This window comes from Peromyscus maniculatus, chromosome 21 (assembly GCF_049852395.1).
Source record: "Peromyscus maniculatus bairdii isolate BWxNUB_F1_BW_parent chromosome 21, HU_Pman_BW_mat_3.1, whole genome shotgun sequence".
Classification (NCBI taxonomy): Eukaryota; Metazoa; Chordata; class Mammalia; order Rodentia; family Cricetidae; genus Peromyscus; species Peromyscus maniculatus.
In genome coordinates this window covers 61,145,482-61,158,167 of record NC_134872.1, presented here as the reverse complement: position 1 = coordinate 61,158,167, position 12,686 = coordinate 61,145,482, and the positions used below count along the sequence as shown (strand labels likewise).

The window sequence follows — 12,686 nt, the reverse complement described above, 5'->3', positions numbered from 1 at the left end:
GCTGAAAACTTCTGGAGGAGGGAGAATCATTCATATGGGGGGGGGGAGCGCTCACTGATAGCTTGCCACCCTACACCTATGAATAGATGGGCACTGCCACTTGGATTTAGTCAGTTATCAAAACAAGAGAACACAAGGTAGGAAAGGGGTCTTGTTAAGAGGGATTCAGGAAGAGTTGGTGGGGAAAATGGGGGATGGATATGATCGTGTTTCATTACATATGTATGATTTTTTTAAAAAAAGAAAACTGTGTACATTTTAAAGGTTCAAAGCATAAATTCCAGTTTTATGTTTGATTTATCTTTTACTCAGGTGTCACAGTCATTTCTCATTCTCTCCTTAATCATCTTTATCTCTGTTGTAGTGTTCTTGCAGGTAATAAATTCTTTGAACTATATACACTTCAGGTAACAAAGTCTTAGTTAAAGTACTCTCAGTAATTCCCAGGGTGCTTCAGAGAAGTCCTGAGCCTATGGTTGGGTTACCAACTGTGACACATGTCAGTGTGATTTACCGCAATGAAAACAGGTGGCTGTCTGCACCTGTGTCCTTGTGGAGTCTTTCCCGCAGAATAAAAGTCTCTCGGGCTCTCACAGAGCATGTCTCTGCAACGCCTGCTGGCTGGGAAATGCCGCCCCTCACCTTGATCTCTCTCTTTAAACCACATCTCAAAGCTGTGTCTATGCTTGGGCTCTGGGTATCTGATTCGACCCCAAGCCCTTCTCCTCCTTCCATATCTGACAGGCAATTCTGTCCGTTTTATAAATCTCCAGGCAGGGCTGGCTTTATGACCACTTCCAGAATACCTTTAAAGATCCCAGAAGTTGCAATTTTCAAATAAAAAATGTCACTGCTTAATAGTCTCAAAAACTACGATTACAGATTCCCAGCTCTCATTCAAACTGAGAAAGAGTAATTTTTCTTCAGCTGACAGTTTATTTTATAGTAGGATCACATTCCAGCCATGTTATGAAATTCCCTCAGAAACAAGTCACAGCATTTGCTGAGAGGGAACCTGTGCTTAAAACTGCTAGAAGGCTGTTGTGGTGACACTATTCCTGGGAAGATGTCAATGAGTGTCTCCTCACACAAATAGGGAATCAATGGCAGACCAGAGATACCGGCAAAGTACAACTTGGTAAGCCAGTGAGTGTAACTGGCGTTACTTATGGGAGTATAGGTGACGAGCTACCAGCAGGAGTACAGATGTTACCCGGAAAGCTGCATCACCATGAGTAATGCTCAGAAAAGCTGGAGCCCTGGAGCTCACTGCCCAACTTACAGGCAGCTCAATGGGATGGAGAGTGTCTTTTCCAGACACTTCCGTTGTTTCTGGGCCTCTTCAAGGCAGCTTGGCTGGTCTCAGGGTGTCTCTCAGAAGTCCTCACTGCTTATCTAACCTTGGGGAAGGAGGAGCGTAGCGAATATGGTCAGTTTCAGGAATTTCCTGAAGATTTTGAGTTGTTTATCCTGAGTTTAAGGAGGGAGTATTTTCCACCTTCCTTTAAAATATTCTGAGTCTTAAGGAACTTCCCTCCGAGATGGAAGGTCTTTATGTCAGGGAAAGTTGCTGCACAAGAAAGGTATAAAACATCTCCATATCTCATCCACCCGATGCTTTGGGGCACCTTCATTCTTCATAGGCGATGGAGAAAGCCATCTTGGGCTGCTACTTGAGAGGACTCCACACTTTCCATGTTGTTGTGCTCTCTTCTTGGTTGTAAGTTCGTTCTTACCTTCTTCACTGTGTATATAAAGATGCTGGTGCTAAACAGATGGAGTAAATTCCCGAGCCTCGTCAGTGGAACCAGTAAATGGCAATCAGAATTGGAACTCAGGGCCGCATGACTGCACTGATTGTATATTCTATTTTGCCATGCAGACTCACCAAGGTGTCTGAAGAAATATGTAACGTAATTCTTTTGTGTGTTTAACTATGACTTATGCAGACATGGCATAGAAATATTGTTTTTTATCTTTTTAGGGCATAAATGGAAAAGATGGATTACCAGGTGCTCAGGTATGGCGAAAAAATCTATTTTTTTTTTTTTTTTTTTTGGTTTTTCGAGACAGGGTTTCTCTGTGTAGCTTTGCGCCTCTCCTGGGACTCACTTGGTAGTCCAGGCTGGCCTCAAACTCACAGAGATCCACCTGGCTCTGCCTCCCGAGTGCTGGGATTAAAGGCGTGCACCACCACCGCCCTGCTAAATAGTATGAATTCTTAAAATTTTTACTTTATAAGTGTATGTGTCTCAAAACTGTCAGACTGATGGAAAATCTTGGCAAACAGTGATTTTTTTTTTTTTTTAGTGTTGACATCTGTTTTTCAGGGCATCATGGGTAAACCTGGAGACAGAGGCCCCAAAGGAGAACGCGTATGTATATCACTACTGTTGCTGCTGTTTACGTCTGTCTGATACAATTGTTCCATCACTGTAGCCACACAACAAAGCCCGCAGGCAACCTTGGTTCTCCCATCATGAAATGGCTCAGATGTACATGAAACAGTATCTCTACCAGGAATAGAATGTGACACTTAGGCAGGTCACGCGGAGAGTGTGCTTGGGAACTGGTCTTTGTACACGAGTCTACTTTTCTGTTCCAGTTTGGAAAGTGTTGTACCACCCTCCTGTCTGAGACATATGTGCCAACTATAACCACCACCCAAATTCTTCTTGCCAACTAAGGGATGGCTCACCCACAGTTGTATGGACACTTGGAGGCAGACAAGTTTTTGTGGAGTTTGGCTATCTAGTATATTGCAGAATATTGATAGCATTGCTGATGTCTGTCCACATGATGCAATGGCACCATCATCCCTTCAACTCTTACTACCCAGACATCACTAAATGCCTGCCAGGGAGCAAAATCACCCAGGCTGAGAACCACTGATCCACGGGAACACTAAGTGGAGTAAGGAAACTGTGAGGAGGGAGAGAAAGGGCAGTAAATATGGGGTTACACACACAGTTGTGGCCTGCACTTCTGCTAGAACTCTGTGGGCTGCCGGTGCCGCTATTGAAACTTACTAGCATTTTCTGTACCGACTCTCCCAGTAGGACCCTTGTCCCTGATGCAAGTTACTCAGACCTTGTTACTTCGCATAATCCTATCTAGGGCTGCCCTTACGTTTGTGTTTGTGTACTAGTGTCTAATTTATTGAGTTTTTTTTTCTAATTGTTACACAAGTAATTCGTAACAATGGAAGGAAGTATGAAAAACAAGATAACATAAACTTAAGAAGAGAGTCTTCCGGGCATCCTTACACAGAGATAAGCACTTGATATTTTGAACATATTTCAGTCTTTCACTCTTATGTCTAATGGACACATATAACCAATACAAAATATATCTTCTTTTGAAATCAGATTGACAATGCTTTGTAAACATTTTTCTACTAGCAATACATAATGACTACATACGGCTTCCCTCGTTCTCTTTTTCTAAGAAGTTCTTTTCTCTCCAGTTTTCTTAATAACAAACACTACAAACATCTTTTTTTAGAAAAAAAAAAAAAACCTAGTTTTTTTAAAAAAAAAAAAAATTATGTGATGCCAGAGAACAACTATACGAGTCAGTTCTCTGCCTCCACCCTGTGGCCTGTGTGGATTAAATCCAGGACATCAAGTATGGGGATGGGTGCCATGTGCCATTTTGAGGGTTGAAATGATAATGGGTGATGGGTGCTGATCACATTAATACCTGTGATTGTTCCCTTATTTTCATGATTGTTTTTAATCAAGACAAATACAGACAGGCCTTTTGCAAAGCATTACAGATAAGGGAATAAATAATGCGGGGCAATGCGGGGCAGCCTCCAGCAGCAATCCGTCACACTCAGCTCAGACCTCACTTCCTGCCGTCATACAGCTGAACACTGAAAACGTGGATGAAACACTTGCTGTGATGTCCCACTTCCCTTGCGCCCACAGAGTATAGACACATGCCTGGAACAAGGGCAACACTAGAGACCTCACTCTCAGACTGAGACACAGCTAGAGCCATCTCATTGCTAAGTCTCACGTCTTACTCATCAAATTCTTACCGTTCGTGTATGCTCTTGAGCAAGTCATCCCAGAGATGGCTGCCCCTCCACCCGCCCCAGCCACTTGCTTGGAGACTTTCTTAAAGCTCCCTTTTCTTGCTTTCTTTCCTGTGTGGTGTATGTTTTTCATCACCAAATGCATATGCAAACCCATGTAAAACATGAGTCTAAAATAAACTCCAGAGAATCTAATAACGACCAAACCAAAATGCTAAGGGGAGAGAACCGTATGATTTAGACCAGGTTTTGAGTTTTTTCCAGGTGAAGAGTCTCAGAGATTTGCTCCTGTTGGCAATCTCCTTTTGTAACTACAAAAGAGACCCAGACCTGAAGTGACAGTGACGTCATTCTAGACTGAATGAAGACAATGATCATTGTCACTAAGGTCTACATGCTTAATGCTTCGAGGGGTCAGACATTGTTTTAAGCACGTTACTTGGGTACATTCATTTCTCAACATTGCCCTAGCTAGGAGATAGTATTAATATTCCCACATGCTAATGGTACAACTGGGGTACGGGGTAGCAGTATATAACACAAGGATTCACAGTAAATGAATGCCACCTCAGACACAGGATTTTGCTATTACCCACAGCATTACCAGAAAGAGTGACTCATTTTTCTCCCCAAACAGGGTGATCAGGGGATTCCAGGAGACAGAGGTCCACAAGGTGAACGTGGAAAACCAGGCCTTATGGGCATGAAAGGGGCTATAGGTCCTGTGGGGCCACCAGGAAGCAAGGGCTCCGTAGGGTCACCAGGCCACCAAGGCCCTCCAGGCTCTCCAGGCATGCCTGGCACTCCGGTAAGTGGAGCCCCTGGCTCATACTGTCTACATATCTGTTTATAATGAAAGAAATGCCAATCCTTTTAAATATAGAAAACAAGCTTGTCTGCACCATGATTTAAAGTTATGTGTCGGGTCCGCTGTTGACACCTCCATTACATCCTAGATCTTCACAGCTGTAAACTGGAAGAATGGATCCCTTTCCCTCATCTGTTTATAAATGCAGGAGCAGAGTTGCCTTGATCAACATCAAAGCATTATTAAGAGGGCCAAACCCAGGTCTGGCTGACTCCAAAATCGTTGTTTGGTTTAGTTTGTTGTATGGGTTTGGGTGTGTTTAGTGTGATTAGGGGGGTGGGTATTTGAGACAGGATCTTGTGGTATAGCCCAGACTGGGCTGGAACTCAAGATCCTCTGGCCTCAGCCTCCCAAGTGCTGGGATTGTAGGTGTGTACCACCACACATAACCAAACCATGTTTTTACAATAGTATCTATAGTTGCTCTTACACAACCATACACATCTATTTTACCCTGGGACTCTGTTCAGTTGGCCACTGGAACAAGTGTGCCCTGAATTAATGCTTTGGAGTAGGGATGACATAAGCCAAGAGCAGGGGACACTTGAAGCAGCCCTTATCTTACTAACAGTTCAGAAGAGTGGTCGGTGGCCGTTCAGCTGAGGAGTTCTGAAAATCTCCGCAGCAGGAACAAAGGAGGACCCGGGGATAAAGTAGGAGGTTAAAGACCTACTTTCCTCAGACCAGACAAAGGCAGGGCATTCCCTCCATCTTCCTACTTTTTTATTTTTACCTCCTTCCTAAACTGGGAAACCTGCAAAACTTAACCTCGGTATCACTTTCTGTTATCAGACTGTTCATTCAAGTTCATTTTTCCCCTTCTCCACTCTTCCCAGAGTCTCCCCACCTCTCTACCCACCCAACTTTATGTTCCCCCTCTCTCTCTCTCTCAAAAAAAAGAGAATAAGAAACAAAAACAAAGAATCAAGACACAAAAAAGTCCCACAAAAACAAAAGTCAAAACAAATAGACAAAAAAAAGGCAAAAAATGCTCAAACAAAGCAAAAAAATAAATAAGAAGGAATCCACACAAATGCCTTTGATTTTGTCTTGCCTTGGACAACTACTTCTGGGCATGCAGCCTGCCCGGGACCCTGGAGTGTAGTTGCCCACTGACACCCCATTAGAGAAAACTGCTATTTCTCTTTGCCAGCAGGTATTAACTGCAGATAGCTTCCTGGTTAGGGGTGGGACCTGTGTGCACTTCCCCTTCTCAGCACTTCCATTCAAGTCCATTTGTTTCCCAAGCACGTTGAAGACCAGGCAACAGCGCTGATCAATAGAAATCAGCCCCTTATGAGAACATCGCATTGTCTTTTTTTTCCTCTTGCATTCTAAATGAATGGGATGTCATGAATGGATGAGCTCACAGCATTACTCCTGCATACACAGGCTTACTACGCAAACATGATGAGGGAATGATGGAGGGCCCACCAAATGGGGGCATTTACAGATGGATAACTGCCTGATTTGTGGGAATAACTGAGGCCAGGTCTGAAAATCACATCACATGGAGATTTCCCACAGATCTTTCCAGTCCCTCATCTGGTCACATCCCACTGGGCTTTGTCACATGTTTCTCAGAGTGCGTGCTTACCAGTGGAAGGAGTCCCTACATCACAGCTTCTAATGTGTGTTATGTTGTCTGCATTGCCATACGTGAGCCTCAGAAAATAAGGCTACAAAAAATAGGACTGAAATACTTTCAAGTCCTGACCACCTTGAAAAGTGATAGATCCCTTCTGAAAACATCAAAGTATTTCAATAAAACATGGCTGTTATAAATGTGGGTTATTGCCAAAGGATGAAGCATTTGGCTGACACCATTTACCTACTTGCAATTACCAGGCATCTCAGGCATTTTCTATTAAAAATTGGGCTATGGACTGGAGAGATGGCTCAGCCATTAAAGTCTAGGTTCACAACAAAAATAAAAATTTGGCTAATATGTTTATGTTAATATGTAACAGTAGCATGAGACTGGCAAATCATGAGAAAAATATTTTATAGGATAATCCTGCAACAACATGATGTCAGTTGTTGTAGACTTTACCAGTATCCAGGGGTGGGGTACATGTTCAGTTGTGGTTGGTTATTAACACCATCATGTTGTTTGGGCCTTTTAAATTTACGTAATAAAGTGACAGAAACTGTATGTCCTAATTGTCTATAGTCGTGTTTCTCCATTCACAGGAGCAATATTAGTATCACTGGTTATAATCCCAGACCACAGCTTGTAAAGCAGCTATGAACTTCAGCTTATCCTAGCATTTGATCAAACAGTATCTATTGCCCAAACGAGTGCACAGCCAGCAGCATTTTGCTTGACAAATGTGCATCGACAAAAGTATACCAAACCCAGTATTTCTGTTTGTTATCCACGGGTGCTCTGCTTTCTTTTAATGGACATTCTTTTTCCTACCTTAGGCGGATGCTGTTTCATTTGAAGAAATAAAGAAGTACATTAACCAAGAGGTCCTAAGGATTTTTGAAGGTTAGGTTTGCTTTGTAACGCTTCCAAATTTTTTCACTAGTCTCCACTTCCCGTCTCCTCGTGGGGAATCCCTCCAGTGACATTCTTGAAAGATGACTCCATGACAGCAATCTTAGGACACCCATTTGGTGGAGAGGCAGCTCCTTTTGACAGAAGTATCTTCTTATGCTGAGTTATACTTTCTCTTTAAACTTCCTTTCCTCCCCACTTGTCTATAAAGAACACAGGTAAAGTGCCCTCTAGTGGTGTGACTGTCTTCCAAATATTTCAAACCCATCCAACCCCATCTTCATTTTTCTCCTCTATGGAGTAAGTATGTCCAGCTCCCCCATCCCTGTCACCCTGGGGCGGGGGGTGGGGTGGGGTGGTGGTGCTTATTTTACCTGTGAGTGTTTCCACCAAAGTGGGTTACTGAGTCTTTTGATCTATACCAGGGTCAGCAAACTAAAGACTCCCAGCCACATCCATCTGCTACCGATGGACTTTTATGTGGCCTACAAGCTGAGAACGGTTCTTACATATTTGTTAGAGGATTTCCCATCCTCATTTTCTTAAAAGATCAAAATGACACATTTAAATGACCTAAATTCGGACCTGACTTCTAATAAAGTGGTTTGGGGTACAGTCATACTTCTTTTCATATTTCTCCAGTGCTTTCAGGCATTAGGTGAAGAGTTGAATAAATGTGACAGATATCATGTAGCTAGCAAAAAATAAATAAATATTCACTTTCTTACTCTTTTCAGAGTAAGTTTGCCTACCCTGGCTCTAGATGTTTAAGCCCAAGGTAGCTTTGTTTTAAAAACAAAACAAAACAAAACAGTGTCTCACATATCCCATGCTGGCCTTGAAGTCTCTATGTAGTTTGAGGTTGGCCTAGAACTCCTGATGTTCCTGCCTCCACATTGCAAGTGCTGAGATTACAGGCATACACCAGCATACCTGGGTTACTCATGCTTTTCTGGGGTTGAAACCTTGGATTGATGCATGCTGGTGAACACTCTACCACCTGAGCCACTTCCCCAGCCCATCACTGCTTCTGCTGAGAAGTTAAGCCTTGCTGATCATTCATGGTGAGTCATCAGTTAACAGCATGGTTCTTCCCTCTGAAAACTTTTCAAAAGAGTTCTTCATTGCGTATTATTTTAAAAACCTTACACAGGTGAATTTATGTTTACTGTTATTAAACTTCAAGTGGCTTCAGTGGTAGAGCACTTGCCAGAGATGTCTAAGGTCCTGGGTTCATCTTCCAGCATCAATCAATCAATCAATCAATCAATAAACAAATAAATAAGTAAAAACAAAATCAAATAAAATTCAAGTGATTTATGTTCTGACATTGGTCCAACCTGAAAATATTGTTTAGAATATTTGTGGGAGGTAAGATGGCTGACACTTACAGTTTTGGGGTCATCTCTAAATGTCTCAGCATGTTCTCATTCTAGTTATTGATGGAAATGTTGAGTTTAAAAGTCAAGAGCTAGACTGACAGGATGGCTCAGTGGGTAGAGGTGCTTGCTGCCAAGCCTGATAATCTGAGTTCCAGCTCTGGGACCCACATGGTGGAAGGAGAGAACTGACTCCTGCAAGTTGTCTCCTCACCTTGGCACACCTGCCATGCGTATACACACACTATGAGAATAATAATAAATAATAAAATAATAGTAATAGCAGTAATGCAATGTAATTGTTTAAAATTTTAAGTTGAGACAAGGCTTGGGCCTTTCTGGATGTCATCAGGTTCCTTCTGCACACTTATACGTCATCTATTAATCTATCATTCATTGAACTTTGACTCCATATATTTATTCTAAAATCTGCTCTAGATCTGTTCTCAAAGATATCACATGGTTTTGCCCAATGAATCGCTAATTGCCCAATGAATCATTCCCCTCAACTGTAAGATCCACAAAGTGGAAATTATCTGTTTTCAGCAAAGAAAACTACATTGGATCTCATGGCTCCTACCTCGCTAGTGAGCTAAAAGCAGGGTAGTGGGTTTTGTAAAGCATGAGAACACAAAATATCCTAATTCAGCATTTTGTTAGAATTATTTTAAGTAATAATTTCCATTAGAGACTGAAATCTCACTGCTTGACTGCGAATTATCTTGTTTCACTTGAGCAGTGGAGAGAGAGCAGTGTTACACAGAAAAGAATATTTTAATGAAGTTATCAGTTCATGTGGTTCCTTTACATTTTTCTTTATCTCCACTACCTGTCTTTGCTTTGCCCTACATAATAATTTATTAAAACCATTTTTTTCTTTTGAGCTGCCAGTGTTCTTTGTAACTTTAACATTGTGCTTAAATTTGCCAATTTTCTTTTGTTTTTGGTCTTATGGCCTTTGAATCAAGCACCATGGAATAGATGCTAATTTTTCCCACCAAAACATTATTTCTCCTAACAAGCACTCTTGAACATTCGGCACTCTGGAGGGGGGAAAAGTCTTGTTGTACTCCTCAGGAGACAAAGAATATGGACAGCAGCAAAGTTTTCAGGTCTCAGTGTAAAATGAAAATGTCCAGAAATGAAAATAAAGTATATTTTAAAATATACTTTAAAATTTTAAGAAAACACCAGAAAACCATTAAGCTGAGTGTGGGGCCCTTCTGAGGGTGGAAGCCTTTGTTACTATATAGGTGCCATGTCCATGAAGCAAGCACTGGACACAGGAACCCACACAACATGTTCATCTGCAGTTGGCTGGAACCATGCAAAGGGAAACACCAATGAATACATTTTTTTCATTGCAATCTAAAGTTCACTTCTCGCTTCTAATTTCTACAGACAATGCTGTCATTGAAAACCCTTTATCTCAGGAATGAGATTCTGAAATGCAATTTCTTAAAGATTCTTCTTGTCGCCATATTTAATAGTTCAGTAGTTAAGCCCACTTCTGGAGGTTAATTAATAGTCACGGAAGCTGGGCTGGAGGAGATGACCCAATGTTAAGGGTGTATGTTCTGCTCTTGCAGAGAACCCAAGTTTGGTCACCAGCCTCCACATCCTCACAAGCACCTTTAATTCTAGCTCCAGAGGATCCGATTCTCCTTTCCTGCCTCCAAGGGCACCTGCTTTCACACCACACTTACCACTGCACATATATACACATAATTTCAAAATAAGAATAAATCTTCTTTTAAAAGTGGATGTCAGAAACTATAACTCAGTATTATCAGAAGAAAGAAAAACGTCAAGAAACAGCAGACATGGATTTTTTTTTTTTTTTTTGGTATTTCGAGACAGGGTTTCTCTGTGTAGCTTTGCGCCTTTCCTGGAACTCACTTGGTAGCCCAGGCTGGCCTCGAACTCACAAAGATCCGCCTGCCTCTGCCTCCCGAGTGCTGGGATTAAAGGCGTGCGCCACCACCGCCCGGCCAGACATGGATTTTGTAAGTCCAGTGCACACTGTAAAGATGTGACCCACGACCTCCTGTCTGAGTACTCAGCCAGGGAAACGCCCAGTTGCAACCCCTCAAAGAGGGCTCGAGGCTGCCCACACCCAACCACCCTGCAGCTGCTCCCATCAACAGCTATGGGTCTCCTCAAGAAAGTCAGGGGATTGGTTTGGGGCAAGCTCACCTGACTTGTACTGTGTTCTTTGGGTTTCTGCCCCACCACTGGGTTGTCCCCACCAGGAAGCTGACAGGTATGGAGTCCCCCGCCCCCATGTCTCCTCTGGCTTCATCCCCATCTCTCCCATTGCCTCTCACTTAGGGTCACAGTGAATGGCAGGACACTCTAACCTCGAGAGAGCTTGTTTACCTCCAAAGCCACCTTAAAAATACCTTAGCCTCAAGATGGTTTTTCTAAAAAGGCTGAAAGGAAATCTTTCTCTTGAAACTTGTGAATACCGGTTCCACATGTGCTATCCCCTCTCCTGGGAGCTCTGCAGACAGCAGCCAGGCAAATCGGTCTTCTCCCAAACAAAATGCACCTGAGCCTCCAGTGTAGTTATTCAGCACTTACGTTAATTTGCCCTCAAACCACTTCTATTCAGTCCATTTGATTTTTTCTACCCAGAAGCCACCTCTTCCAAGGCTGAACACCATTTTCCAAAAATAAAAAAAGCAAAACTCCATTTTCACAAATCACAGCACTGTAAGGTCAGTTTCCTCTCCCACAAAGCCTTCTCTCTAAATGGAAAGATGAATTGTCACATTTTAACGCAGTTTCGGGGAACTAACACAGTACAGTAAGTGCTGGGGTTCAATCACACCTATCCACAGCCCGTTTGCTTAGCAGTTTCACTAGAGGAGGTGTCAGTGGGGGCTCCCACAGTCCCCCCACACACTTCTGCCTGTCCACAGCCTCAGGAAGGGGTTCTCCCTCTTCAGCAGGAGCCCACAGTGGTCCTCAGGAGGTACTGCTGTATGCTTTATTCAAACCTGATGCCCAGGTGGCTCCTTGTGGGAAATCCTACACCAGAGCATACATTTTGAGCTCTCCTCCAGGGATGTATCAATCCCCTTTGAACTTCTTAGGCGACCCTCCCAGGCTTCTCACCTTGGGCTATCCTCCAGGCCACAACCCTGTCCTTCAGCATGCTAAATGCTCCTTCCCAAACCCAACAAATGGAGGCAGGCAATTCTCCATAATCTCAAAGCTGGGTTCCAATTGGATCATGAGACACAAGTATGCATTCACTCTAAAGTTAGATTAAATCCCCACTTTGACTGGCCAATATGTCAAGGCTTTTTTGCCAGCAGGGTGACCACACAAGGCAAAGACAGATGTCATCCACATGACTCAGCTTAGCATCTTTTGTCCTTATGAGGATTTAGCAGCTGCCAATGATCCTATCCACATAAATTAAAGTCTTAGCATATCAGAGAGCATAGATTTTGCTTATATAACTCACTTTATAATATTTGAGCATTTTCATCTATATGAAAAAAGCAAAAACCTATGAAGTATTGTATACGAACTGGCAGACTCCATTCTTTAAACCCTCAAAACCCAATTCTGCAACTGACGGAGAGCAGGAAGGTTAAGGTTATTTCTGCCTTTGGATCTCAGTGTTCAGGAAACCTGTGTTTTCTCCATTTTCACATAGATTTCTCATACATGTATATGAATGAGTATAATATATTATCCCATTCTCCTATTTCAAGGAGAATATATTATACATCACTTTTTTCTCTATAACTGTGTACATATTTGTACATAGACATATCATCCAATGGATACACATCTATAACTAATATGTTTTTGTGTATATCTATTGATGTGTATATGCACAAAAATATGTACACATTATGGAAGATACAGTAAATATTT

The 12,686-nt window shown here is 42.4% G+C and overlaps 1 protein-coding gene across 1 annotated transcript in view; it reads left to right on the top strand.

The window, feature by feature from the left end:
• Col19a1 (collagen type XIX alpha 1 chain) overlaps nt 1-12,686 on the top strand; it is a 335,394-nt gene that overhangs the window by 310,956 nt on the left and 11,752 nt on the right. Inside the window, exons 44-47 of the mRNA XM_076557961.1 lie at nt 1,985-2,020; nt 2,331-2,375; nt 4,680-4,850; nt 7,338-7,404. Of these exons, the coding sequence (XP_076414076.1) occupies nt 1,985-2,020; nt 2,331-2,375; nt 4,680-4,850; nt 7,338-7,404 (319 nt within the window). The remainder of the gene's footprint in view (nt 1-1,984; nt 2,021-2,330; nt 2,376-4,679; nt 4,851-7,337; nt 7,405-12,686) is intronic.